This window comes from Echiichthys vipera (genome assembly GCF_963691815.1).
Source record: "Echiichthys vipera genome assembly, chromosome: 17".
Taxonomy (NCBI): domain Eukaryota; kingdom Metazoa; phylum Chordata; class Actinopteri; order Perciformes; family Trachinidae; genus Echiichthys; species Echiichthys vipera.
In genome coordinates, this window is record NC_139842.1 from 22,736,062 (window position 1) to 22,763,364 (window position 27,303).

At 41.7% G+C, this 27,303-nt stretch overlaps 1 protein-coding gene across 1 annotated transcript in view; it reads left to right on the plus strand.

Moving 5' to 3' along the window:
• Positions 1-27,303, plus strand: part of grin2ba (glutamate receptor, ionotropic, N-methyl D-aspartate 2B-a) — a gene marked incomplete at both ends in the record, with an annotated part of 128,982 nt that overhangs the window by 96,957 nt on the left and 4,722 nt on the right. The window contains 9 exons of the mRNA XM_083932018.1: positions 816-930; positions 6,512-6,720; positions 7,076-7,247; positions 11,612-11,765; positions 13,228-13,353; positions 18,234-18,463; positions 18,594-18,754; positions 19,381-19,568; positions 24,423-24,661. Of these exons, the coding sequence (XP_083788144.1) occupies positions 816-930; positions 6,512-6,720; positions 7,076-7,247; positions 11,612-11,765; positions 13,228-13,353; positions 18,234-18,463; positions 18,594-18,754; positions 19,381-19,568; positions 24,423-24,661 (1,594 nt within the window). The remainder of the gene's footprint in view (positions 1-815; positions 931-6,511; positions 6,721-7,075; positions 7,248-11,611; positions 11,766-13,227; positions 13,354-18,233; positions 18,464-18,593; positions 18,755-19,380; positions 19,569-24,422; positions 24,662-27,303) is intronic.

The window sequence follows — 27,303 nt, forward strand, 5'->3', positions numbered from 1 at the left end:
ATTTCTCAGCGAGGGAGAAAGAGTAGACGTGTTTCAAGCCCCTTCTCTGCGTTTAAAAAAAAAAAACTTTTTATGTGGGAAAATCATGTTAAACTAAATATTTATTATAGCAAAGTATTATTTCACATACTTTAAAACATGTCTGGAGTGAGACTATAACGTTCCAATTGATGCTCTTTTTCAGGTTCATACTTTTTATATTATTATATATTATAGTATTTTGTGTTTCTACTAGAAAATGTTTAAACACATTAATCTTCTCATCCTGTGAGTCTGAGTGCACACGCTTTCTCCCTCCGTCTTAAACACTCAACGATATGAGTGCTATCAATCTTCTCATCGAACTCTTGACCAAACCGCATATTTACCAAAATGAAAAACTATTCCTGTACAGCCACATTAGTAAGAGAACACATTGAACCCGGGATGATTGGAGGGATAATTTTCTGAAATGCATTTCCCTCAGTCCCATTTTTAAATCACACTGCTGTTTTGCTCAAGTGTCTGTCTGCAGCTGATGACTAATGTATGTTCATCTATTTATGAAAAACCCTGCTTAGACATTGGCTCATAGCTGTTTCCTGGCAGATGATGAATTTGTGTAATGTCAGTGGGTTGGTCTGAGATGATAAATGCTTAAAGGATAAATTGACATACCATGAAACTTATATGTTTGGGGAATCGAGTCATTATATAGATGTATTGAGCAAATAAAAGATTTGAGAGCTGCCACTGACAGAAATATTTTTCAGAAAGTGATATGTGTCTCAAAGTGTCTCTTTCTCTGTCTCCCTCCTCAATGTTTCCCTCTACAGGTACCTGATGAATGTGACGTTTGAGGGGCGTAATCTGTCGTTCAGTGAGGACGGATACCAGATGCACCCCAAGCTGGTCATCATTCTGCTCAACAAGGAGAGACAGTGGGAGAGGGTGAGAAAGACATAGGAGAAAGAAGGAGCAAGTGTGTGCTAGCGTGTGTGTGTGTGTGTGCATCTATATATTGAGCTGTATCCTGTAAGTACAGTACCTGATTGCTCCACGGGTATCCGTCTGTCTATCTGCATCTCTTATCTTCAGATTTCTACTTTTTAAGCATTTTAAGTTTTAAGCTTTCTAGGCGCTACTCTGATTAGATATTATCAACTCTGCGAAGGTGCCTTTACGCAATACGCTGCAGCACAAGCTCTAAGGTGGAGATGTAGTAAGAATGCTTGTCTGTTCATTAAAAGGGGAGGCTATAATATATTTATGCAATAACTCACGACAGGCTATGGTATGTAATTATATCGAAGCTAAGGGCATTGTCCGTCTGTCTGATGTGAGCTATTGCTTTTATAAAACATCACCCCGTTTGGCAATATGAAAGCTATAGAAACGTTCCAATTTATATTGATTTTTTAAAATAAACAATAGTGTCGTCCCCCCCCCCCCACACACACACGCACACACACACACACACACACACACACACTTCTGGGCTGGCTGCCTGCACAGACCGAGTCGGTTGTTATGAAAGTAGGCTACACCAGCAGGTAGCATTCATCAAAGTTACACAATAACACAAACAAACTAACCAATCAAGACCAGTGGTTTGACCTCCGTGTTCTTTGGGGTCAAATGACTGTTATTGTCAAAGGAGTCTGGTGGCTTTGAAGAGAGGACAGATAATGACTGCAGTTCCTCGTCACAAAGGGCCGTCTGACAGAAGGTTATTTTCTCAGACCTGGAGTCCTACTGAATTGTGCAAAGGCATCAGACGTCACAGCCGTTGTATGTGGTTAGTATACCACAGCTATGAACCAATAAGATTGCTTGATTTGGGCTACCTGTTTTATAATACCCATTACGTATCTAGTAATTTAAAAAAAAACATCGTTCCATTTGCATGTGCTGCACTCAGAGCCTGTCTGCCAGAAAACAGTTGTTTTGTCAGCAGTTTTTACGGAAAAGTGTCTCTCTGTAAAAACAAATCACTGATGTAATACTGGGTCCATGTAAGTGTTCATCTAATGTACCTGAATACAAGGTAGATTGAAGAGCATACTGACCATGGTTAGTGGAAGCAAAAAGACATGCTTTATAGGAAACCATTTTCAGATAAGAAAAATAAACTGAGAAAAAAATGCACATACAGTATACACTGCATGAACTTCCATTAAAAATGACCTCTGTAACAGTCAGAGCTGCAGCTACTCAGACATAGCAAAAAAAGTCGGAGCTTGTGGTTGGATTTGCTTAAATAACCACTTTTTGACTTCTGTCTTCTGTAGTCCAGTGAGACAGGTTGATATGGTGGCTGAGCCATGGTGCCGTTGACTTCAGATGCCCCATTTATCAAAGCAAGTGTAGAACAAGTTCTAAATGTTTCAAACAAGAACATGAGTAGTACCAAACATGTGTACGAACCCACACCTTCATGCAGACAACAATGGCATATCTCACCCTTTTTACGTCAATCTGCTTGTGCACGCACAGGCTCATTAAAGTGTTATTCCGGCGCAAAATCACCCCATGGTCCTTTTTGGCACTTACATACATCAAATAAGCCATCAAGACAGTTTTTTTCGTGTATGCGTTATTAACGGAGAAATCCGGAGGGTCGCTTACATTCGGACGTGGCTAACACTGATTAGCTCGGGGCATTACAGTCTTTTTTAACCACTAATACTGCTCAAAATAACAGCAAACCTCTGCAGTAGCATGAGAAGAGTCCCTACACAGAAAACAAAGCAGCAACAATGTAGTTAGTGAACCCAGAGTTTATTAAAAGAGTGTTTTAAAGACTTACCTACTGGCCCCTGTACCAGCTCCTCTCATAGTAAAGTCCATTCAAATGGATTACCAAAGTCAATCCCAAAGGAAGGAGCCCATTGGTGCTTTATTTTATGTGTAGGGACTCTTCTCATGCTGCTGCAGAGGCTTGCTGTTATTTTGAGCAGAATTAGTGGTTAAAAAAGACGTTTTAATGCCTTCACCGTACTGCCCCGAGCTCCGGGATTTCTCTGTGAATAGTTCATACACGAAAAAAACTGGCTCTTTGGGTTATTTGATGTATGTAAGTGCTGAAAAAGACCATGGATGATTTTGCGCCGGAGATATGCTTTAACACACAGAGATGCCCCGAGAATGCCAATTATGGCCAAACACATCCCTTTGAGTCCCAGTACCCTTAATGTAGAGTTGTATGTTGTGGACAAAAGGATCAACCAAGAAAGATTAAAACAAAAAAACATCAAAAACAATGAAGTTCAGATACTGGAGCATTCTGGGAGTAGACATGTGGGAAAGCTACCCAGACTCACGACACAAGTCCTGTTCTTTTTGTGTTCCTGCATTTTCAGTAGTTTTATTGTATGTGCATTGTCTTCATCAAAAAAAATATATGAAATTTTCCTTTTTAATAGTAACTCTGCGCTAAATCATCTTCCACACAGAAACGTATGAGTTAATTATTAATGCATGCTGAAAACAGTCAAAGGTCATGAACAGGTCCTCTGGATCTGTTATATGGAGCTACAGGTGCTCAGTGATGCAGTCCTGAACAACCAGACAAACAGAGAAATAGATTCATTCTGACAGAGATGACATGCTTTTATTGTTTAAAGTCTATCCATCATTCGTATCAACAGTGAGGCTGATTTGTGTGTCTGTCATTGAGGGTTTTACCTGTGTAAGCCATAAAGATCAAATTTGGCACTTTTGAAAAAAAACGCAAACAAATTGCAACTTCAAACAGTCATGCCCCTCAGGACCTTATACGGATGTATTGTCACAAGTTTAAATATCAAAATTTGAAGCGTGAGTCCCTCTCCGACACAGCAGCGACCTCATAGGCACTCTTACTGTGTAAACGGCAACTTCCGGTCAGAGAATATAAAAAAAAAAAAAACAGGGTTTGTTACGTTTCTGTCTTCTAGTGATTTTATAGTTTGTCGTTATAACAAGGAAAATGAAAAACATGTTGTATTTTAAAACGAAGATCACATAACCACTAATCTGTTTGTGTATTGAAAATCGAATGGCCAAAAGGTACACAGACCTAACTACTACTGTATAACAGTTTTCACGTGTAGACTATCATTATGTGTTTGTTTTAATGTCGCAACTTCATCTGCCCAATAAAATGGACAGTTTCAGTAGGCTTTGTCGTTGTTTACGTACCTTTTGATTTATTTCAGCCGTTAGTTTCACCATTCCGTAGAGAAGCGTTCAAAGACAGCTGGGCATGAGAGATGATAGTGCTTTTCACTGATTGGTCATGGGAAGTGAAAATGTCATTTTCTGCAACAATGTTATGATAAGTGTGGAGTTTACATCTTACATCTGCGTGGTGCAACCAAACATCGCCACAACTGTAGTGTCAAACTAGTTTCAGTGTATGGTGTGGTGTGGCAACACATGTGAATGTGTGACTTGATCAATAAGAACACACACTTGAATCAATATATATAATATGTATACATGCTCAGTCAGCTTTCCTCACATACAGGAAGGTTAAAACTGTGTCGTACAGATGGAGAAATAGATAGAAAGGATTCTGTAGGGACAGCCGAGGAGAAGGTGGGAGTGCAGATGGGGCAACAACAACCCTGAGTCATTCTCCGAATCAACAACCTTAAATGAACTTGATGCTCCGCGCCACCTGCAAAGTCACCAGCCTGCATCTGTGTTTCCTTCTGCTCCCCCTCCATTGTGTCTGTGTCCTGCAGTCTGACTCTTTTGACTCTGCCTTTTCTTTATTCTCAGTGTTTCTCTCTTTCTTCTGCCTCTCTAATCTATATTCTGTCCTCTGATCAGAGAACAAGGTGAATCGTTCCCCCCTGTCTCTCTCTCTCTCTCTCTCTCTCTCTCTCTCTCTCTTCTCTCTTTCTCCCCTTGCAGTCTGCACCACCCCTTCTCTTTTCTTCCCCCTCCTTCTCCCGCTCCCTCGCTCATGTTTAATTCTTAGCTTGACTTCCAGCTGAACCACTTTTCTTGGATCCTAATGAGTTCCAGCTCCTACAACCATGCTTCCACTGCACCTTTGAAGTAGTGTGAAAACTCTGTAGTGTCCAGTCCGGTTTACTCTCCTCCGGGCGGATTTTAACCCTTTTCTCTCCTCCTCCCTCTCTCTCTCCTTCTCGTCATCCCTGTTTCTCTCACTGGTTCCCGCTCGCTCTTTTTTTGTCCAGATAGAAGAAGGCTGCATTGTGCCTCAAAGATATAAAGCCTTAGATTGTCCACTCCAGGCAGCCTCGGCAAGTTTGTGTTCTCTGGAGTGCCTTAGTGTGTGTGTGTGTGTTTGTGTGTGTGTGTGTCTGTGTGTGTGTGTGTGTGTGTGTGTGTGCGTGCGTGCATGTGTGTGTGTGTGCGTGTGTGCGTGCGTGCGTGCGTGCGTGCGTGTGTGTGTGTGTGTGTGCGCACATTTACATATTTAACAAGTGTGCTAACTGGACTTTACACTCGCTGTCCTTCCCTCTCTCATATTACGGTGTGTCTAATTATATCATGATCCATTTCCACCCACATGTTTCTCTTGAAGAAAATTCAGTGCAAAAAGGGACAGGGCACAGGCGGAGTCTCCAGGTATGGTTTCAGATGACAATCATCTGAGGGACATTTACTAATTGATGATGCTAATTCATTGAAGGGCCCTCCAGACCTACAGCTGGACACTCCTCTACAGAGGAGGGCCTGCATTTTGCATCTGAAAGAGCTCCATCCCCGGCTTTCCTTCTCTGTCACACAGACACTCACTTGACTTTCCCTCTGCACATGTAGCTGTTCCTCATATCTCTCTTTTTTCCTGCTTTTAATCTCTCCATACAATTCTCTCCCCCACCCTCTCCTCTTGATCTGAATTCTGCTCTTTCCCCGGTTTCAGTCTCGTCCTTCAAGTTAACCTTGCTCTCATTCTCCCTCTCCTCTCCTTTCCTCTCCTCCCCTTTCCCCCTCTCCTCTCCTCTCCTCTCCTCCCCTTCCCCCCTCTCCTCTCCTCTCCTCTCCTCTCCTCTCCTCTCCTCTCCTCTCCTCTCCTCTCATCTCCCCCCCTCTCCTCTCCTCTCCTCTCCTCCCCTCTCCTCTCCCCCACACTAACTTTCTACATCACTTCTGCGTGTTATCACCTGTTATTAAAATGATCCTGTTCATTTGCTACATTATTGTCATTTTATTGACAGATGGACTAATCACAGTTTAACTCAGAAAACAGAAAACGAAGAAGTCAAACACAAATTAGCGTGAGATGTTTTTGTGTAACAATCATTCAAAGTCTATATTGCTTTTCCATGATGCTGTTTGCAGTTAGTTTTGATGGACTGAACTCACTTCAGGGTGGGATTTAATCTTATTCTCTTCTTCTTTTGTATTTTGCTGATACATCTGGTAGCATTTAGTCGATGGGCCACTTGTGCAGACTTTGAGTGTCCATGGTTGCAGTTAACCCCCTGGTAAAACACGAAGAGTGCATTTCTTGAAAAAAAAACAAATTTATAAGGCAATCTGAATGTTTTTTTGTTTTTTGTCCCTACAGGTGGGTAAATGGGAGAATGGTTCCCTGTCCATGAAGTACCACGTGTGGCCTCGCTATGAACTATATGGGGGGGCAGCAACCAGGGAGGATGACCACCTGTCCATCGTGACGTTGGAGGAGGCTCCGTTCGTCATTGTGGAAGACGTAGATCCACTGAGCGGGACCTGTATGAGGAACACTGTGCCCTGCCGGAAACAGATCAAAATGCTGTGAGAATGAGAGCTCAGATATACCGGGTGTCAGAGAGAATGCATGTGAAGTATGACATTATTGAACACTGAACTCAGCACATATAGAGACTCACAGATGAACCTACTGCAGCACTCCCCGAAGTAAAAAGAGGAAATGAAAAAGAAAACTCTGCCTAAATTTTGCCTGTAATTGACGTTAATCTCCCAAGACAGCTTTACACAGCCAGAGGTAGAATCAGTTCACACTTCATTGGTGCGAGAGTGACAGTGCCAGAGACACCAAAACACGGCATTTCACAATCCATGCAAATTCAGACACAAGTACATATTTGATTCGATAATTATCCGTCTGTCTGTTTGCCTGTCAATGCAGCAATGAGACGAAGGATTCAGGGATCTACATTAAGCGTTGCTGTAAGGGATTCTGCATCGACATCCTGAAGAAGATTGCCAAGCAAGTGAAGTTCACCTACGACCTTTACCTGGTCACTAATGGCAAACACGGCAAGAAAATCAATGGAACATGGAACGGCATGGTGGGAGAGGTGAGGCGATAACTTCCGACATCTGTCTGTTACTGCAGCTTAGCTTTTTTTTTGGCAGTAATATACAGTATTTGTCATATATTGTACATACTAGCACCCAATTCTGAAAGCCTACTAAATGGTCAGGCAGGAGACGGCTGCCAGATTTAGCATCCTTGTTGTGCTTGTTGCGGTCGTGCAAGTGTAAATGATATGACAGACTTGTTAGCAGTTTGTTGGAAAAGCGTCCAAATGAAGATTACACTTAGTTCACACTTTGCAACACCATCTTATCATCACCGATGTTACCGCTGTTGAAAAGGTGGTTTTAAGACACTTGGACTATCAGAGTACATTGCAGAAAGACATCAGGAGGCAAAGAAAGGAGGATGACTGGTCCGAAATACAATGACATGAGAGCTGACCCTTTGTTTCTTAAACATGCAGATTCCTCTCAGATCATATTGACTTTCTCTCAATCCAAACAACCTTTGGACACTTTCAGTAGTCATTTATTTTTGACCTTGTTCACTTTGAAAATCCATTAACTTAATAGCTTCTAATTTAATCAACAGTTGGTTTTAAAAAAATTGTTTTATTAACATTTTTATGGTTCTCTTGTAAAGTTAATAAATTGTATTTATCTGTATTTATGTCAACAGTAACTAAAAGTGAACAATACAAAGATTATAAGTCTCTCATTTTGTACAGTAATTCAATAGATTTTCATGTTTTTGCTTTGACATCATTTCTTTTAACTGTCATCCCTCCCAAAAGTGATTGATTTCAGACACCCTTTAAATTTCACTGTCACTTTTCATACGCTTTCTTTGTAAATTTGTCACATGACTGCCAAAGTGATTCATTTAGTCTTAAATTCAGAGGCAGTTTGTTAAATCCAATGCTTTCAAAGGTTTCAACCCTTTAACACAGTATCCAAGACGTGTTTCAAATTCTTACCACTGCAAATAAAACCTTTTTTTTCCATCTTGCAGCTGAATTGCACATTTTTCGGTTAAATACCTATGTGCTCGAACACTGCAAATAAGACAAAGCTCTGTGCTCGTAGCCACAGAGTCATTGCCATCACTGTGCCATCACTGTGAAGAAGGGTCAAAGAGCAGACAGAGCTACAGTCTGTGTTCACCTCTTTGTGCCCAATGAGCTGTGCTATATTTAGCTTCCATAGGAGCTACCTGAAGGGTTCATTTCCTCGCTCAAGTGTGTTTTCATACCTTGAATTATGAGCGTTCCTTTCCGGGTCAACACTGTGCCCAACAGGCCTAACACTTATGTCAGATGGGCTAAGCACCTCACCCAAGGGTGCGTACAGTTCAGTCAGCTGCAACAATTCACATTGGGCTCTAAACATTCCCTAATCGCCATTGGTCCTGAGGTAAGGTCGTTGTCAGTTCTCATACTTCAACCTATAAGAGAAAGCTGCAGCGTTGCTGTCTGACTTTGGCTTTTTCTTAATAAAGGAAAAGACAAACAGATCAATAGAAGCCCAAAGGTCACAGGTTAGAAACATGCGCTGTAACTCTGTGTGTGGACAACCTTCAGAGGTCACAGACAAGATTATGTGTCTTTTTCTTCATGCGGTAAATCTTTTGCTTTTCAATTTACATTATACTGACCCATTTAATCTATTATAGAAAGCCATTGAAGTCACCCTGCCAGTGTCTTTAGTGGGCACTGAGCTGAAAGTGTGGTCACCATAAACTCTCGCCCTGACTAAAAGCGCCGTAATGTGCCGTCTCCTTCTCTCCTCCGCAGATGAATGGTCATTAAGAGGAGGGAGGGAGGCATTCATCTCAGCAACTGACGCACGCACTCACTCACACACTCACACACACACACACACACACACACACACACACACACACACACACACACACACACACACACACATACACACACACACACACACACACACAAACACAAACACACACACACATACACTCACACACACACACACACACAGACAAGGGACACTTATGCATGAATGATCAAAGAAATAAAAGAATACAAGCATGAATGCAGACACATGGACACAGAAAGGCACACACACACACCAAGACTGTTTCTATCCAGTATGTGCCTAGAGGACAGACTCGTAATGTCAATTTATCTTTCCCTCTCTCACACACACACACGCTTCACCGTATATCTGCTGTATCTGCTGTATCTAAGAGAACCAATCCGTGTCCTTCTCAAGTTGGAACAAAGCCAAAACTACAGTATATCACACACCCTTAATGGACCGAACACACACACACACACACACACACACACACACACACACACTAGAACGTGTCTATGCACACTCATGAACACTCACAGAGATCACTAAGGGCCTTTACACAATTTGCTACAGCTTGAAATGACAAAGGATCAAAAAGTGGGAAAAAAAGGAACAAATCAATGAACGCTCTAAGAAGGCCGACATTTTGTCATAACTTGATTCTGGTGTCACATTTTATAAGCTGCATTGACTTGTGCTGCCCCTAATACTCCTAATCTAAAATATTAGAGGCAATACACTTGATTACATGAGTTTAGCCTCGCTAGCAGAATCACATAAAGACACTTTTTGCTCACACACAGACACACACACACACACACGCATGCACATACCAGCTGAGACACGAACACAAGCGCAGATCCGCACTCACTCATTCTCAATAACACCCACATGGGTCACTTTCATAACACGGAGAGAACAAGTCGTAGGAGGGAGATGGAGAGAGCGAGTGGAGATAGAGGAAGTTAGTACTCTATTGGATGGACTCGCTCTCTTCCCCAGGGAGACATTCACACATTCACATACAAACACGCGCACAGACACACACACACACACACACACACATCCATACTTACATGCTGACAGAACAAACACGGTTGAAAAAGTTACAAATGCGCACACAAGAACCCATGCCAGAAGACACAAACACTTTGAAAAGTGCAGATAATGTGCAGAGTAGATGCGTAATATTCTCCCTGCCTGTAAAGGTCCACTTCACAGGTAGAGAACAAAGGATCACTCCCTTCTCTTTCTCTCTGCCTTTTTCCTTTTATGACTCACTCATGCACACACACAGACACACACACACACACACACACACACACACACACATACACACACACGCACACACACGCATGCACACACACACAAACGCACACACACACTCTAATTCTGAAGCATATACTGGAGATTTGACTCACGCAGTCACAAACGCCTTATTAACTCAGTAAGACAGTCTCGTCCCACTTTACCCCAGTGCTGTAAAATTTGGGGCTAAACAGAGGTACTGAGGGAGGGAGGGAGGCAGGTAGAGGAAGGAGAGGCATTTGGGCTGCTATTTCAAGCAGCCATGACCCACTGTGGTAACCCACTTTCTTCCTCCCGCTTTCTGTCTTTCTCCCTCTTTTCTTCCCTCGGTGCACATCACGAGTGTCCACTCCAAGCTGTGTGTGGAAAGTACGTTGTTCTCCTGCTCTATCTTTGTCCCTTGTCTGTTTCTTTGCTTCACTTTGCTCATTCTAATTCTTTCTCCACTTTTTTAATGTACCCACTTTCCCTTAAACCTGTTCGATCTGCTATTATGTCAGATTTGATTTCCTACATTTCCCAAAATACCTTTTGACAGCTAACAGAGAGAGTGCCTGAATCTGCTGCATGCTTTATACATGGTAATGGAGAAGCGAGAGCAATCGTCACAGCACTGCTAGCTTTCCCCTTTTACTCAGAACAAACTTGTTGCTGAATTGCAGAGGTGGGTTGAAAAAAAATTGCTATTTGGACGTCTTTACGATGGATTATATCTGTAGGATCGCTGAACATTAGTGTAAAGTTATGTGTCTAGACAGAAGATATTGCTTGATTATAAAGGATGACACTGAAATGTAATTTACCCTCGATATATTAGATTGTTAAAAAAGGCTGAGTCACGTTTTTTCATTCGGCCAGTGATATAAGAACAGATCCAACAACAAAATGGTCAAAGAAATGCAAGACACATGGTAAAAACTATTTTCAGCATGTTTGAACAAGCTTAGGGACTACTCTAAGGGTATGCAGCTTCATCCATATCACATTTCTTAACAAGAATCACCCACATTTGGAAAGACTCCCAGCACAATCACCTTCAAATGAACCGATGGCTGTGATCAACTATTTTTATGCTTTTGTTTTAATGCTCTTTTTTTTCACTATAAGCTATTCTTAACTATCTTGATTGGATTTGTTTTTGGAATGTTTTTGTTGTCGCGATAGCAAACAAGACATTCCCCCTCGGGGAAAAGTTGCACTTCATTAAGTGGATGGATGAGGGCTGCTTAAATAATGGATTCTCTTTGTCTTTCCCTTCCATCACTTCTACTAGGTGGTGTTAAAAAACGCCCACATGGCCGTCGGCTCCTTGACCATCAACGAGGAGAGGTCAGAGGTCATCGACTTTTCCGTCCCCTTCATCGAGACGGGAATCAGTGTCATGGTCTCCCGTAGCAACGGCACCGTTTCGCCCTCGGCCTTCTTAGGTGAGGGGCACAGCAGCCAGCTGTCAGAAGTTGGGGGCAGAGATGGGCTGAAGGAAGAACCTTGTTTTTGACATTTTGATACTGTAACTATGAAAGCATATAAGCAGCACTCTTGGAGGATTGTCATCTTTTCCACTCAGCTGGAATGGCATCAGCCAATTGAATGGGCCTCATCTGTTGGTAATGACTACTGTAGATATGAGGCGTTATGGTCCTACTCTACCTCCTAGTTGGCTCAGTAGGCTGTTATCATCTATTCTATTGGTAAGCTAGATCGGCCATCGGCATTGCTCTCAGCTGCTTGATGGCGGTGCTGTGAGATCATGTGGCATGAAGAGCAAGAAAATGTAAGGTGCAGTGACTACAAAAGAATTTAAATAACAAATGGCTTCAAAATTTGTTTGGAAAAAATGTTGACATCAGTTGTCCTACCTGCTGTTTAAGACCTATTTATTATTGGTTGTTCAGAGACGGTGAACTTTGGTTCCAAGTTTCATTGGGTGATTAGAACCTGGTACACCTGTACCTCATTATAATAATAATAATAATGATAATATTCAAATATATAATATAAACCACTCAAGATACAAAGATGAAATCAAGATAGTAAAGGTGTAGATTCAGTCAAATGTGGAAAAAAAAGTCTGTGTCTAACATACGAGCTGCTGTAATACAGGTAAATGCACTTTGGTTTAAACGTTGCAGACCTTTCATCATATTTACATCATGCAGAGTAGGCCACGCTCATTTCCAAATCAATTACTACAAAAAATAGAATCAAACAATATATGCAACAATTAAAACAATAACATATGCAACACCTACTTTTGACTCAAATAGTTTTGATTCTTTGCAACGAGTTTAGCCATTGTTTGAGTTTGATGTAACTGTCTTTTCCCCAGCCCTCCTGACAGACTGACAGTGCTATATGGATATTTGTTAGGTCACGGTTATGTTGACATCCATTGTTACACCTCTAGAAGTAGATCTTAAAGTGATTTAGTGGACACAAGTGATAAGAGGCAAGTTTGAATGCATTTGTATGATGAGGAGCAGCCTGCAGTGCATGATAATATGGCTAACTGTTTATTTATTCTCTTTTTCGCTCCCTGTCTCTTTGCCCTCTTGTATTTCCCACTCCTACTCAATTTCTCTGACTCTTCCTTCCTCTTCTCAATCTGGTGCTGCACATTTGCATATCTCTCTTGCCCTCTCCCTCCCTCGCTTCATTTTCTCTTCCTCTCCCTCCCTCTCTCTCTGCCGCCCTCGCTCTTTTCTCCCTCTTCCTCCCTCTCCTGATGTCCCTTGTCTCTTCCCCATCCTCTGCCTCCTCACAACCCTCTTTTTCCCCTCTCTTCTCTTTTCCTAATCTCTGTCCGTCCACGCTCCCTCCCTCAATCCCTCATCTCCCTCGACTCCCTTCATCTCTTCCCTCTCCTCTCTTCCCTCTCTCGCCCCCCAGAGCCCTTCAGTGCGGATGTGTGGGTGATGATGTTCGTGATGCTGTTGCTGGTGTCAGCAATAGCAGTGTTTATATTCGAGTACTTCAGCCCTGTGGGCTACAACCGCTGTCTGGCTGACGGCAGAGGTGAGAGGCTTCAGCTCAACACACACACACACACACATGCACACACACACACACACACACACACACACACACACACACACACACACACACACACACACACACACACACACACACACACACACACACACAAACACACACACACACACACACACACAGACACACACACACACACACACACACATAGAAACATATATAGCACCTGTTGGGGGGCTGCACTTGTTTGAGGATATAGATGTAAATGGATGCAGGCATTTTCTAGCTGTGCTGCCTCCCTCGTCTCACACTCTTTCCCCTCAGAACACACCAGATGGGAGGGCACGCTCCGCTTGAATTTACCTGAGAAATTATACAGTTGCAACATGTGCTAAAAGTGACGTATTACTTTGGATTTAAAGTTAGACTTTTCAGCACTCTGAAGTCAATCTGTTTCGTAGGAAATGGACATGTTATGCTGTCCAGATTACATTTGTCTACATGACAAAAAAGTGGAATTATTACTTCATACTGAACATACGCAAGCCCAAGCACTAGGTTCATGGTCAGCAGTCATCGGTCATTGGTTAAATAATGAAAAAAAGTGATTGAAGACTGATGTGACGCACAAGATGCATTGGCTTTTAAAGTATAAAAAATAAACCACAAATCATGTGCCTTGTATTTCCCAATCACCCACCAAGAGCGTGTGGAAGAAGTATTCTGATCCTTTACTCAAGTAAAAGTTCCAATATAACCATGTAAAAATACTCCCTCATTTATTTAATATCCTCAAAAGTGCAGAAGTATTTTTTGGCAAAATACACTTAAAGTTGTAATGTGCAAGATTTCAGATACCTTGTTTCTAGTGGCCTTTTTGGTGGTATGATGTAATTGCAGGTGAGCCTGTTCTTCCAGTGCCCTTCATCTTGTCACGGTCCCAGTCACTATAACTGTGTTCGAATCGTTCCCTCACTCACTCACTATGCCCTGTATAGTGTTTCCTAAATAGTGCACTATATAGGGACTAGGCAAAGGTTGGGTCAGTAGATGTGAGGGTGCATTCAGCATTGTGTAAACAAACAGAGCTGTAATCCCGCTTTACTGACTGTTTATGATACAAACCTGCACTAAGGAGGACGGTAAAATGTTGTACTGTTGTTGATGTTCATTTTAATGTTAAATCCCTAAAAAAATTGTCGAAATTTAGATGGTGTAAAAGTGCGGTTTTGTTAACAATGGTTGTGTGTGCCGATTTGGAGCTGTAATAGCCCACAGTTAATTTATTTCACGAGTGAGTGACAGTAGTAAACTCTCCAGTAACATTAGTCAGCTCGTGAGTAACGGTTGTTGGTAAGTACAGTTAGCACCTCTTCTGCTTCTTCTTCTTCTACTCTGATAAAACACGACCGCATTGTATTGTGGTATACAAGAGTACTATGTAGTGTACATCGTATGTACACTACATAGTACTCGTGCATTGTGGGTATTTTATAGTGGACTATATAGTGAATGAAATTAACCACAGAGAACTCGAACACCACCACAAAATGGCGTACACACTATATAGTGCACTACTTCTATGATAGGGAACGATTTCAAACACAGCTAGCGTCACTAACATGGCCGGCATTTGCAATTAGAAAGGGAATGTCGTCCCAGACACACAGATTAGAATACTCAGCAAAAAGGCAAGTAGAAGTGCTTTCATTAGTGGGTCATATGATCAATCACCATTAATTTAACTCACTCTTTGACAGATAGTAACTTAACAGTCAATTAAATAAATGAAAATCTTACGGATTATATCTTTAAATATCAAAAGAGAAAGTACTTGTTTAGAAAATGATGATATATTATTATAATATATTACATTATTAGATTGTTAATTTGGATGCATCTATGCATAACAATGATTTCAGTGGTGGTCGAGGTGGAGCTAGTTTTATCCAGCTACTATTAAATAATAATGTATACATGCACAGTTAGGTAGTGTAGTTCAGTGGTTCAGAACCAAAGGATCAGGCCCCATCAAAAGGGTTGCAAGAAAAAACTGAAAGGTTGTGAGAGGATTAACTAGGAATGAAAATAAGAAAGAAAATGTTTTGTTTGGACTTTAGACTGAATCACATTCATAACAAAAAAATGTTGCCCAGGCAGCAACTATGTTTCATCGAAAACATAATGGGGACAGCAAATTACTAGTATACAAGCACATTTTGTAGGTGACAGATTGGCGTGCAGTGATGATGTTTATGTGTAGCGGATCTGAATATCACACTTCTAGCACACATGCGCACCAAAGCAGATGCCTCCAATAATACTTTGTTCATTTCCTGTGGCATCTAACTGCCATTTGCACTGAGAAAATGCTAAACCTGAGTGTTGGCGGCTCTACACTCTCAAGTACAAGTACTCCTGAGTTTTTGGTTGGAAGTTGGGTTTGATTTTCTGACATTCTCTAGCTTTCTGATTTTCTGAATAGCGTCTAAATGGGAGAATGTTTAGCAGCCAACTTGAGAGTCCTGGATGTGAGATTATCACCAGCACATGAAAGCAATTTAATTGTTCTGCCAGTGAAACCCATCTGATGGTGTACTCCAAATCAAGCGCTATCTGTCCACAAAGTTTCAGCATTCAAAGAGGGATTACAAAACAAAAATGCTTTCACCTTTGTCGGTGAAGTCAATGAATGAGGCTCAAAATATGCAGAGAGAATGCACAGTTACAGCTTTGCAGGTTAATGCTTTGTGTCTTGTACAAATCGACAGATACACAGAAATGCACGAACACACTGCGGGCCGCCTCCACATATAGACCAGCCGTCCTCACTGACCCAATGACTTCATTCTCCTCTCCTTCTCCACTTCCTCCTCCACGCTGCTCACATTTTATCATTTACAGGTGTGTCTCACTGCCTGGGTTTCAACACACCTCCAGTGCTGCTTCCTTCACACTGGACAAGTCATTTGCATTCATTTCCATATTTCCCCAAATCATGTGTCAGCTCCGACAGCAAGGGGCTAGTTTTGTGTTAGATCTCCTCAGCCAAAAAGATAAGAAACAGAAAAAAATCAAATAAAAATCAATGTCTTCCCACAACTCTATCGCTGATGTGGCTATATATAGACACTCTTTTTTTCATTCCTCTCATCCTTCATCATGTTCTGGAGAAGATGTACTCCTCCCTAAACCGCTGTTCTCTTCTGTGTGCCTCCTTGTTTTATCTGCTTGTAGCGCTGTGGGAGTTTGGTATCATGAAGAGTGCAGATCGAAGTTCGGACTCAAAGGATTCGACGCAATAATGTATCAATGGCCTGACTGCACATTTGTAAAGTCTCTGCCCGATTCATTTAACCAACTTTCTTGCAAACTTCACAAAGGAGATATTTGGCACGATAAAGTCAGTTTGTCCATGAACAACAGCCCCATACAACAATACACACCCACATGCTTGCGCACGCTCTCTATCTTTCTCTCTAACATGCTCACACTTACCCACACAAACATTACGAACCAACTGCTTATCGCAGTCTGCTAGCAGCTCATGATGAATTGAACCAACAAAGTTCAACTTATCCAAAAAATAAAACAAATACATTAATCACATTCACATGCGTGGTATATACTGTATGTATAATGCCGAAAGTGACAAAATATAAAAACAGCCATGCTATCAGCTCTGTTTGGCTGTAATGTACTAAATGCTAACGCTAACATGACAAGATGCTCATAGAGACTCTACCAGATGATATTAAGCAGGTTCGTTAGTTCAGTTGTTAGCATGTAACATGTTAAAACTGACCAGAATATAGTTCAGTATAATATAGTTTAGTAGTAGTAGCATACAGTATGTTGCCTTTAAAAACCTACTGTAACTTAAACTGGTGCAGGGATTAAATGAGACATTCAGTTTCATCCAATTGTAAAGCAAGGAATTTCTGAGTACTGTGCATCCAATCTACTTCACACTTGGCAGGTGTATTGCTGGGGACCCAAGGCTGTGCCGTGTCGCATTTGGTGCATTTGGACATGTGACACATTTAATTTTAATACACACTGAACAAACCATAAGCAACCCTGTGACTCTGCCGGCTGACACCTCTTCCTAACTGGACGTGATGCGAACAGGCGAACATCAGATCACACACATCTTATATGATCTACAGCAGTTGTTTGTTTGTATGAGCAGTTCTCCAAAAAGCTGCAAGCCGCAATTGACTAGACTAGAGCAGTATTACAGTACTATTTAGCTTTTACTGATATATTCTTTATTTAAATGATCAACATTTGACTCGTACTGAACATGATGTTTATTTAGCTTTTTACAAGAAGTCATTTCACAAAAAGTATGACTTGTTGAGTTTGACAAAAGAAACAGATGAATATTGCAGAAATTAGTGAATTGATAATAGATACAAACAAAAACCAACCAACAAAGAAAAAGAAAGAGTAGGTGATAAAGGACAAAATAAGAGATGCCTTTTGTCACAACACACACAGTAATAGATGGATACATTCTACGCACACATACACTCTGTTCCTAATGCACAATTATCTACCTGCTGCTATTTCATTTTCTCAGTGTGAATTTTAGAATCGACTGACAATGTAATACATTGTATGTATAATGTATAATAATATTAAATCTGCTTTGATAAAGTTATTTGTTATGAAAGCAGTCTCTGAGTCACTTTACAGAGTCCTAGAGTCAGTGAAAAATCTACATAGAAAAGCTCATTTTTATTCCATCTATCTCTATGGGTCTGGCACTAGAGTGGACACTCTACTAGTTCTACTGAACCCTCATCTGAAGACACACAAAAAGCAGAGCAACTGTATGTTCCACACACTAGTTTAGAAACTAGCTGATTGCTGTTGCGACTTCTTGGTTGTGTTTGTTTCAGAACCTCATGGTCCATCGTTCACCATCGGAAAGGCCATCTGGCTGCTGTGGGGTCTGGTCTTTAACAACTCTGTGCCAGTGCAGAACCCCAAAGGAACCACCAGTAAGATCATGGTGTCAGTGTGGGCCTTCTTTGCTGTCATCTTCCTGGCCTCCTACACTGCCAACCTGGCTGCTTTCATGATCCAGGAGGAATATGTGGACCAGGTCACTGGTCTCTCAGACAAAAAGGTAAGATGGGAGTTTGTGTTTGATGCTGTGTCCCCCTGGATTATGTTTCCTCACCTGTATCTTTTAATATAATAAAGTGGATGCTTTACACTACATGCTTCTCTCTCCATGACTCGTCTTCCGTGTTTAGTTCCAGAGTCCCAACGACTTTTCGCCTCCATTTCGGTTCGGCACCGTCCCTAATGGGAGCACGGAGAGAAACATTAGGAACAACTATCCAGAAATGCACGGCTACATGACAAAGTTCCATCAGAGAAACGTCAACGAGGCTCTGCAAAGTCTCAAGGCCGGGTGAGAAACTGCACACTTAAGTGGGTCATCTAGTGTCACTGTAAAACCAAATTTACAAAATGATTTTCATATCAAAATCACAAGAGGATCACATTGTTGTATGTAAGGTCCCTATTTGAAAAACTGTTACTGTATGCCTGGGCTTCAGCATGTAAAAATATCTTTAAAGCTTCTAATTTTCAGCATTTTCCTGAATATATTTTCATTCTGTTGAATTTAAGGCGTTTAATTAAATGTAATTGCAGCAGTTGTGCAGAGTTCTAAGGGAATCCAAAGCATGGTCACTATGTTGTTGTAAGTGTAAATTGTGAGGGAAAGAGTTTTTAAAAAACAGTCAATGGCTGTCCTTGTCTTTCATACTTGTCTTCATGTAAACATATTGTAGCTGAATAGCTCCAATATTTCTTCACTCCTCCTCTTCACTTTTCATCAAGTGTGCTTTTTTCACCGGCCTGTGTGCCAGCTCCAGCCTTTGGCAAACCAAGTGGAAGTCTATTACACTTATCAGCAGCTTAGTGCTATTTAGCAGGTTAATTGGAATGTTGTAGCTGTGATGTCTGACTCCTCAGTGCTAATTAATTGTAACCTATCTCTCTCTGTTTCTCCCTCTCTCTCTTTTTCATTAGCAAACTAGACGCTTTCATTTACGATGCGGCCGTACTGAACTACATGGCCGGCAGGGACGAGGGTTGTAAGCTGGTGACCATTGGCAGCGGCTACATCTTTGCCACCACGGGGTACGGCATCGCCATCCAGAAGGAGTCGCTCTGGAAGAGACATGTGGACCTGGCCATCCTGCAGCTCTTTGGAGACGGTGAGACAGCCTGCTGTTTCCTCCGCTGTTTCATTCCTCTATTCATAGATGGCGCACAGTTTAATGCACTCAGCAAGAAGAGACTGTATAATGCAAACAGCTGTGCTGATGTGACGAGTTGTTTAAATTATAACTCAAAGATGCACAAGTTAGTCACTGAGATAATGCAGTATTTTCCTCAGGAAGGAACACAACATAACTTCTTATTAACAGCCTAGAAGGAAACATTAAAGGATAAGTCCGGCTTTACCTTCACCGTGGATGGTCTCTGTTCATTTTGTTGATTAGTTTCTCTGTTTGTAAGCAGGATTACAGAAAAACTACTTGCCTGATTTTCATGAAACTTGGTGGAAGGGTGTGGGCCATGGCAAAATCCATCCAATGTTTGTGTGGAGCCGACAAATCATTTTTTACTTTTATTAATGTTGCAAAATAGGGCATGACCTTGGCGGAGGCCTGCACTCCCCTCTCATCCTTCTGGTTTAAACTGTGGTCTTATTTTATTAACTTTGGCCATGACTTTGTTTAGTTTTGGTTTCAATAACATTGTACTCAACAAGTTACATGGCAAAAACATGGTAATATCGAAGCATATAGAGCAAAGTCTGATGGGGCAAGAAACACAACCATTGTAAACATGTTGAACAAGACAATTTAAGCCACTTTATTTGCAGGCACAACTAAAGGTGAGTGCACCTGAATTGTTTGCAATAATCCCTCATTGCATAGGAAAGCTGTGTGTGTGTGTGCACAGTAACAAAGATTGAAGTCGAACCAGGAAGTCAGTCAATAAACTGGTTTGTTTAAAACCTGTCATGTCGCCAATTCCCAGATCTCAGCAGTGAACTTGAGTACAGTGTTATAATAACCAGTAGAAACAATGGCCAGACCAAAGGAAATAAGCTGTAATTAACATGAATAATCTTTAAGAGCTAATTTGAGGCGCTTAATTCACCCACCAATATGCTTAGAACAAATCTTGCCTAGGGCTGTGCTGGAGGGGCAAATAACAGTGGCTACGTTTACTTCTCATGGATGTTTTTGTCAAACACAACGTCTACTAAACTGAGGCAAAAATAGTATGTTAGCACAGTAATATTTTAGGGTTTCTGCCACATCTAGCTGTTCAGGATAAGAACTGGTAGTGGAGGAAGAAAATCACAATTGTGGTGATTGATTGGCTTTGTAAGTCAGTAGTACATGTAATTCCACTCTCTTATTGATCAAGAACAGACAGAAAAGGTAAAGACAGTGCTGCTAGGTGCATAACGAGAGATTTAGCTCCACCGCGGGGGCCCTGTGCTTTATGATCATGCTTGCCTTTTATGGGAGACTGTCCAAGCTCTCCAGGGCTCGTTCTCTCGAAACGCTTCATTCCTGTCAGCTCAAGCCGGAGCATTAATGAGTCCCAGAATGAGCAGGGAATAGAGTCAAATGAAATGTGTTCAAAATGTCCATTCTTAACCCGTATAGTACATGCTTTACTGTTTTCAACTAAAAACTCCACATCATAAACAAGTCAAAATGTCACAGACAACAGCTGCTCGCTCTGTTTATCGACCTTAACAGTCTCATTTCATAATGTCCTGTTTTGATGTACAGCTCAGTGCAGAATGGGGAATGCAATGGGAGTTTGGTGTGTGTGTGTGTGTGTGTGTGTGTGTGTGTGTGTGTGTGTGTGTGTGTGTGTGTGTGTGTGTGTGTGTGTGTGTGTGTGTGTGTGTGTGTGTGTGTGTGTGTGTGTTGCTCATTTATTTGGGCACGGCCCAGAATGTTGTGAGCATTCTGAACCAAGGGCCCTCCGGGTCCCACTATAGTGCGTCCCAGTTAGGGGTGCCAGCATAGCTCCTGGTGTATTTCAACACCGTGTGTGCATGAGTGTGCGTGTTTGTGCATGCACGTGTGAATATGGGTCAGGCCTCTGAAAAAGAACGACCTTATGTGTGTCAGCGAGAGTGTGTGCATGTTGGAGACATAAAGGGAAAGGTGTGTAGAGACTCTCACTATTTATGACAGGTTTATTTTTATCAACCTCAATAAGAGTGTTGTGTGTGTGTATTGTTTCTGACTTATTGATTTTGTTTAAACCTGTATAAGACTAACGTGTGTATGTCTGTGAATCTTTTCTATGAGCCCATGGGTATGTGTGCGTTTTAATATGGGTCGGCTCGCAGTAATCCCCTTGTGCCACTGCAAAAGCATTCATAGAGCGACCAAGCGGACCTGTCTCGCCCCTCTCAGAATTTCAATGTCACTTTGCCACGCCTCACCACCCACTCCCCTCCTGTTGGCCTAGAAAGTGATCAGACTCACGTGGAGAGCCCAGTGGCCTGGTACGAGGGCTGGAAGAGAGTCTGGGTAGTCTGAAGCAGGCCGGAGCAAAATGTCGTGAAGAAGAAACAGCAGTTTTGATTAGTGATTTTCTGATTTGCGTTTAGATGCAACTTTTTGAAGTTTGTTTAAGTCGAGTTCATTGACCTGTTGCATTATTTCAGAGATACCAGGCATGAATGATTCATGTTCCTCAGTTCTAAAATGTACCAGAAATATCTGGCTTCCGACTCCAAACCACATTTGTTAGTCATTTTTTGTGCTCAAACTTTTAGTTATGAGATCATGGAAAGGGACTAGCCCGTGTACAGACATATCCAGATTGATTTTAGAAAGTCAAAAAGACCAACAGCCAAAACAACGGGAAATGCGATTTTTGCAAATCTGATCCAAGCCACATTTGGAAGTGGTTTGCAATGCGGTTCCAATCAGATTTCTACAGATTCGTCTCAGTCCCTCAAAATGGATTGTCGTGACACAACGATAACACCAAATCTAAAGTGACAGAAGTGCCGAGCAGAATCCATGCTGCTACTACCAGAGTGTTATGGATGACAACATGGAGGACAACAACAGTCTGTGGACCGACGTTCCGCGTTTGGTGGGCGAAATGATCGACCTCCATTTCTCGTGCTTCTGTGTTGGAAGTGTAGCTATGGAGTTACTATTTCCTATGTTGTTACCACAGAAACCCATGCAGATCGGTTGGTGATGTCTGGACACACAAATAGGATCTGATCCTTGCAAATAACAGTTCGGACAGTCTGTCTTAAAGATCTGATTTGGTAACAAAGTGAATTTGCCTTCACTCTGAATGTAGCCTGAGAGGTAGAACAGGGGAAACATCAGCTGTTGTTATTCTTTCAGTTGAATTTCAGGAAGTCCTTTGTTTTATTCGACTTATGTTTTTGTCCATAGACCATAACATTTCAAGGAATAGTTTTAGGAAATGCATTTATTTTGCTTTCTGGGAGTTATAAAAGAAGATTGACACCAATCTTGCTACGGTAGTCACTTAGCTTAGCATTAAGAAATAGTCTAAAACCCCCTGCAAGAAATACAACAATTGTTGTTTTTACACTTTTTGATAATTATTGAATTTAGAGGTGCTGGTATAGGAGGCATTTTTTGCTGTTTCACTTAATTTCCAGTATTTATGCTAGGCTTTGCTTAACTGGCTGCTGGCAGGGGTCATCCCTATGTTCCCTGCATTTGCTGATTTAATTCAGCATTTTGTAAGGGTTAGGGGTTACAGTTAGGGTTAGGGTTAGGAGGTAGTGTTAGGGTCTACATAAGCTTATTTGCCATGGATGGTTTGTGTTAAAAAATAACAGACCGGGTAACATAGGACCCTTTCTGTGAACAGCAGAAAAAAGGTCCTATGATCCCCGCTGTTATTCACTGGGCAGGACCCGGGCAACATAGGTATGCTCACTGCTGGCTTTGACTTCATATGTAGCGTATAGACTTTATGCCTACTAACAGGTAATAATCTTCTCATCTGACTCACTTGCACTGCACACTACTCATCCTTGCGAGTCCAGACATGTACTGTAGTAAACCTGCACAAGCGGAACACGGTTAATCTAAAATTACTCTAAAACGGTTGCGTTTCACAGTCAGTTTCTCAGCAGATATAAAGTAGTGGCTGCTGTGTGATTGTGTCTGTATTTTTGCCTGCGTGTGTGTGTGTGTGTCTGTGTGTGTGTGTGTGTGTTTGGTGAGTTTGTATGCTGTGGAGCTTCTTGTTGATGCTCAGAGGCCAGCCAGTGCTCCGGTGCAAGAGTCGCGCTGACGTGCAGCGACAACGGCTGAATGTATGATTAATTAAGTGATGCCTGTCCTGCCACAGTCAGCTTTGATAGAGAGCAGCTCTTGATGAAACAGAAGGTGACCCACAAAAGAGACCAGAAGCTCAGGGACCAGCATCAGACACACGAATACACACACACACACAAACACACACACACACACACACACACACACACACACACACACACACACATGCATACTTGAAAACACGTGTTTTTTTACAGTTTGCATAGACATGTTGACCCTAAAGCTTTTACATATTGTTTGGTAACCACTCACACACAAAATCAGTGTAATTAACATGTGACCAATGGCATGTGTGTTACTGCGATGAAGCCTACTGTGAAATTCAAGGCTGTATTTCACTTCTAACTCCCCTTCCCACTGTCTGTCCGCCATTTTCCCTCCTCTCTTCTTCTGTTGCATCATCTCTCCATCCCTCGTGTCCTCCAATACTCGTCCGGTTGTTACATCATATCCCTCATCTCTCCTTTATATTTTTACATTCCTTCCCACTTTTTTCACACCACTTTCTTTATTTCAATTCCCAATATGAACCATAAAAACTTCTCCACGTGTCGTCATTATGCCCCTATTCTCCATCTCGTCTGCTTTTCTTCTTCTGTCCATCTGTGTATCTCGTTCCTTCCTTTCCTTCATCCCTGTTTGTTATTGCTCAATCACCTATTTGCTATCCCTCCATCTGTCCAGGTGAGATGGAGGAGCTGGAGTCCCTGTGGCTGACGGGCATCTGCCACCACGAGAAGAACGAGGTGATGTCCAGCCAGCTCGACGTGGACAACATGGCCGGTGTCTTTTACATGCTCGGTGCCGCCATGGCTCTGTCGCTCATCACCTTCATCTGTGAGCACTGGTTCTACTGGCAGCTGCGCTTCTGCTTCATGGGCGTCTGCTCAGGCCAGCCCGGCTTCGTCTTCTCCATCAGCAGGGTGAGACAGGGCGGGGAAGGGAAGACGGGAATGAACAGAAAATGCGCTCAAACTTTAAAGCTGATATCCAAAATATTGTCAAATTGAATCAATAAATCATAAATGTAAAACGCTGTTGGAGACACTCTACACTGACAAATGTCCATCAGCTTACCCTTGGCTTGTACTGTTAACAAATATTCTGATTGACAGATTTCAGAGTGCCAGTAAGTTCTGTTCAAGACAGAGCCAGTACACTAGAGCTGATGCATTTCACACCATGCTCATGTATAAAGCATCAAATCAAGTATAAGACCAGTTGTATCACACTTGACTACCTGGCACACTTTACCAATTTTTCAGAGGCTAATGTAAATAAACGCCGGCTTCCACCCAACCTTAAATGTTTAAAACAGGACGATGAAACTTATGTAAGAAGACGGAGCACATTCCTCCTCTTATACGTGAAAAGTAGCATTCAGAAGCAATCATACTTGTATGACTAGTTACTTATGTTCACAAACGTTAGAAACAAATTGCCATGTACCTAACATTACTGGGTCAATTCACTGACTTTGACGTCTCATAATAGTGGTAAACCTTAACCATCTGATAGCTAACGATAAAGCCTTTGTCAGCACTCTCAGGTATAAATGAAGACATCCAAGCTTAATTCTTGCTTTAAAAGTATAATCTTTCCTTATTTTATTAAGTATACGGTTAGTCTTTTCTCAGCTGGGATAAAGGACGGGGGAAGTAGGGAGGTAAATGGGATAGAAGGGGGTGAGAATCAGGGCTTGACATTCTTTTTTTTGCTCACCAGCCACTGTGGATAGTAGTTTTCAAAACTAGCCACTCAGCATTCCCACTAGCCACACATTTATATATATAGTACATTAAGAAAATACCCTATATAAAGGGTATCTTCTTCAGAACAAAAGGTGCAGGGGTGTGGAAGATTAATTAGAGCGATAACTCTACTAAAAAAAAGCTGGGAAGATGAATACTGTCTGTTTAAATACAGCATTTAATAACAACATCATTTAACTAATGATATAACTAACACTGAAGCCCAATGCAATTCAAATACATACAATTCATAAAACATTTATTTCAATATTTTGAATCTATATACAGGATATCTAAGCAGCAATCAGGTACAGGTGCATCTAAAACATTAGACCATCATGACATTTTCCCCAGTATATTAGAAGAGTTATGAAACGTTGTTCTTTTACAGTTTCAAAATTAACGTTTGTATTACAAATCACAAACAAAACCCCTTTTGCTTTTTCCCCGCCCTAAGAAAATACAATCTGCGCAGTACTTTGTTTTCGGCATCATACGTTAGCCGCTCTCTGCCTGCCTTCCACTTCTTTTTACACCACATAGCAATAGCTGCTAATCCCATCGCGATCTACTTCTCTAGTTGTAGCTTGACTCAACTTAACCGTTTTTTAAAATTTTTTGTCCATCCAACACGGAAGTGTCATCCGTCACGAGTGCTCATGGGAGTTGTAGAGTAATTGTATCACTTTGCCAACAGTTTATTAATTCAGATTAATTCAACCAGCCAAAGTGGCTAATAGGAGCAACTGTGTTACCCACCACAGCTGAAATCCACCCACATTTGGCGGGTGGGCGGGTGTTCATGTCAAGCCCTGGTGAGAATGTAGAGAAAGGCATGAGGAATTAAAGCATAAATAAAGAGACTGATTTTCAAGGGTCAAGGAGAAATGCTAGCATGATGTAAGTCAATAACGAGCAGCTAAACGTTCTCACCATATTTCTCCAGTTTGCTACTGTGTCACAGACTCCTCCTTGTCTGTAAAGTCAGCTTCATTACTTGTTTATTCAGCCCTACATCACCGTCAGTCTTTATTCTTTGTTGCTAAAATTTTAAGTGAGGATGTAACCCAAACACATTCTCACTTCCAAGCATATATTGGCGCTATTTACCTTTTGGTTCGATGGTCAGGGCTTTGTAACGTCCGTGGTGTAAATATTTACAAAATGTTGAGCCAAAATCAATATTTCACTCAACAAAAATCAGCCACAGAGGGTAGATTACTGGATCCCAGGAGACCAAAGTCACCCCGAGGTATTTGATTTGCATTCCAATTGTTTTGACATGGCTTCGGTGTAATTCACTGTGTGCCTCTGAAGGTGAACCGCTGCAGGCGAAACCACATGGCTAATTTACAGCGAGAGCTGTACACACTGCCCCCCCACCCCACCCCCCACCCCACCCCACCCGACCACACACACACACACACATACACACACATACACACAGACAAACACACACACATTTGTATTTGCTGCTGTGGTGCCGCGGCTGCTCCTGCCAAGAAACCAAAGCTACGGGGGGAAAAAAAGTAACATTTTCCTCTCTCTGCTCTAATATTACGCTCCAGTGCCCAACTTTGATTATTTTGTATGGTGTTAATTTTACATTGTTGCCTTGTTTATGTTCGTGTGCATGTCCATGTCTGTTTGTGTGGAAGGAGCATGAAATATCAGTTGCTAAAATGTTATTTGACTTCTCATTTGCAAAGACAGGCTGCTTGGTGTTGTTGATTATTGCATCATTAAAATATGTATGGTAACTGGATCTGAAAGCAATTATGCTTTGTGTAACATCCAGCGATTGCTCTCACAGA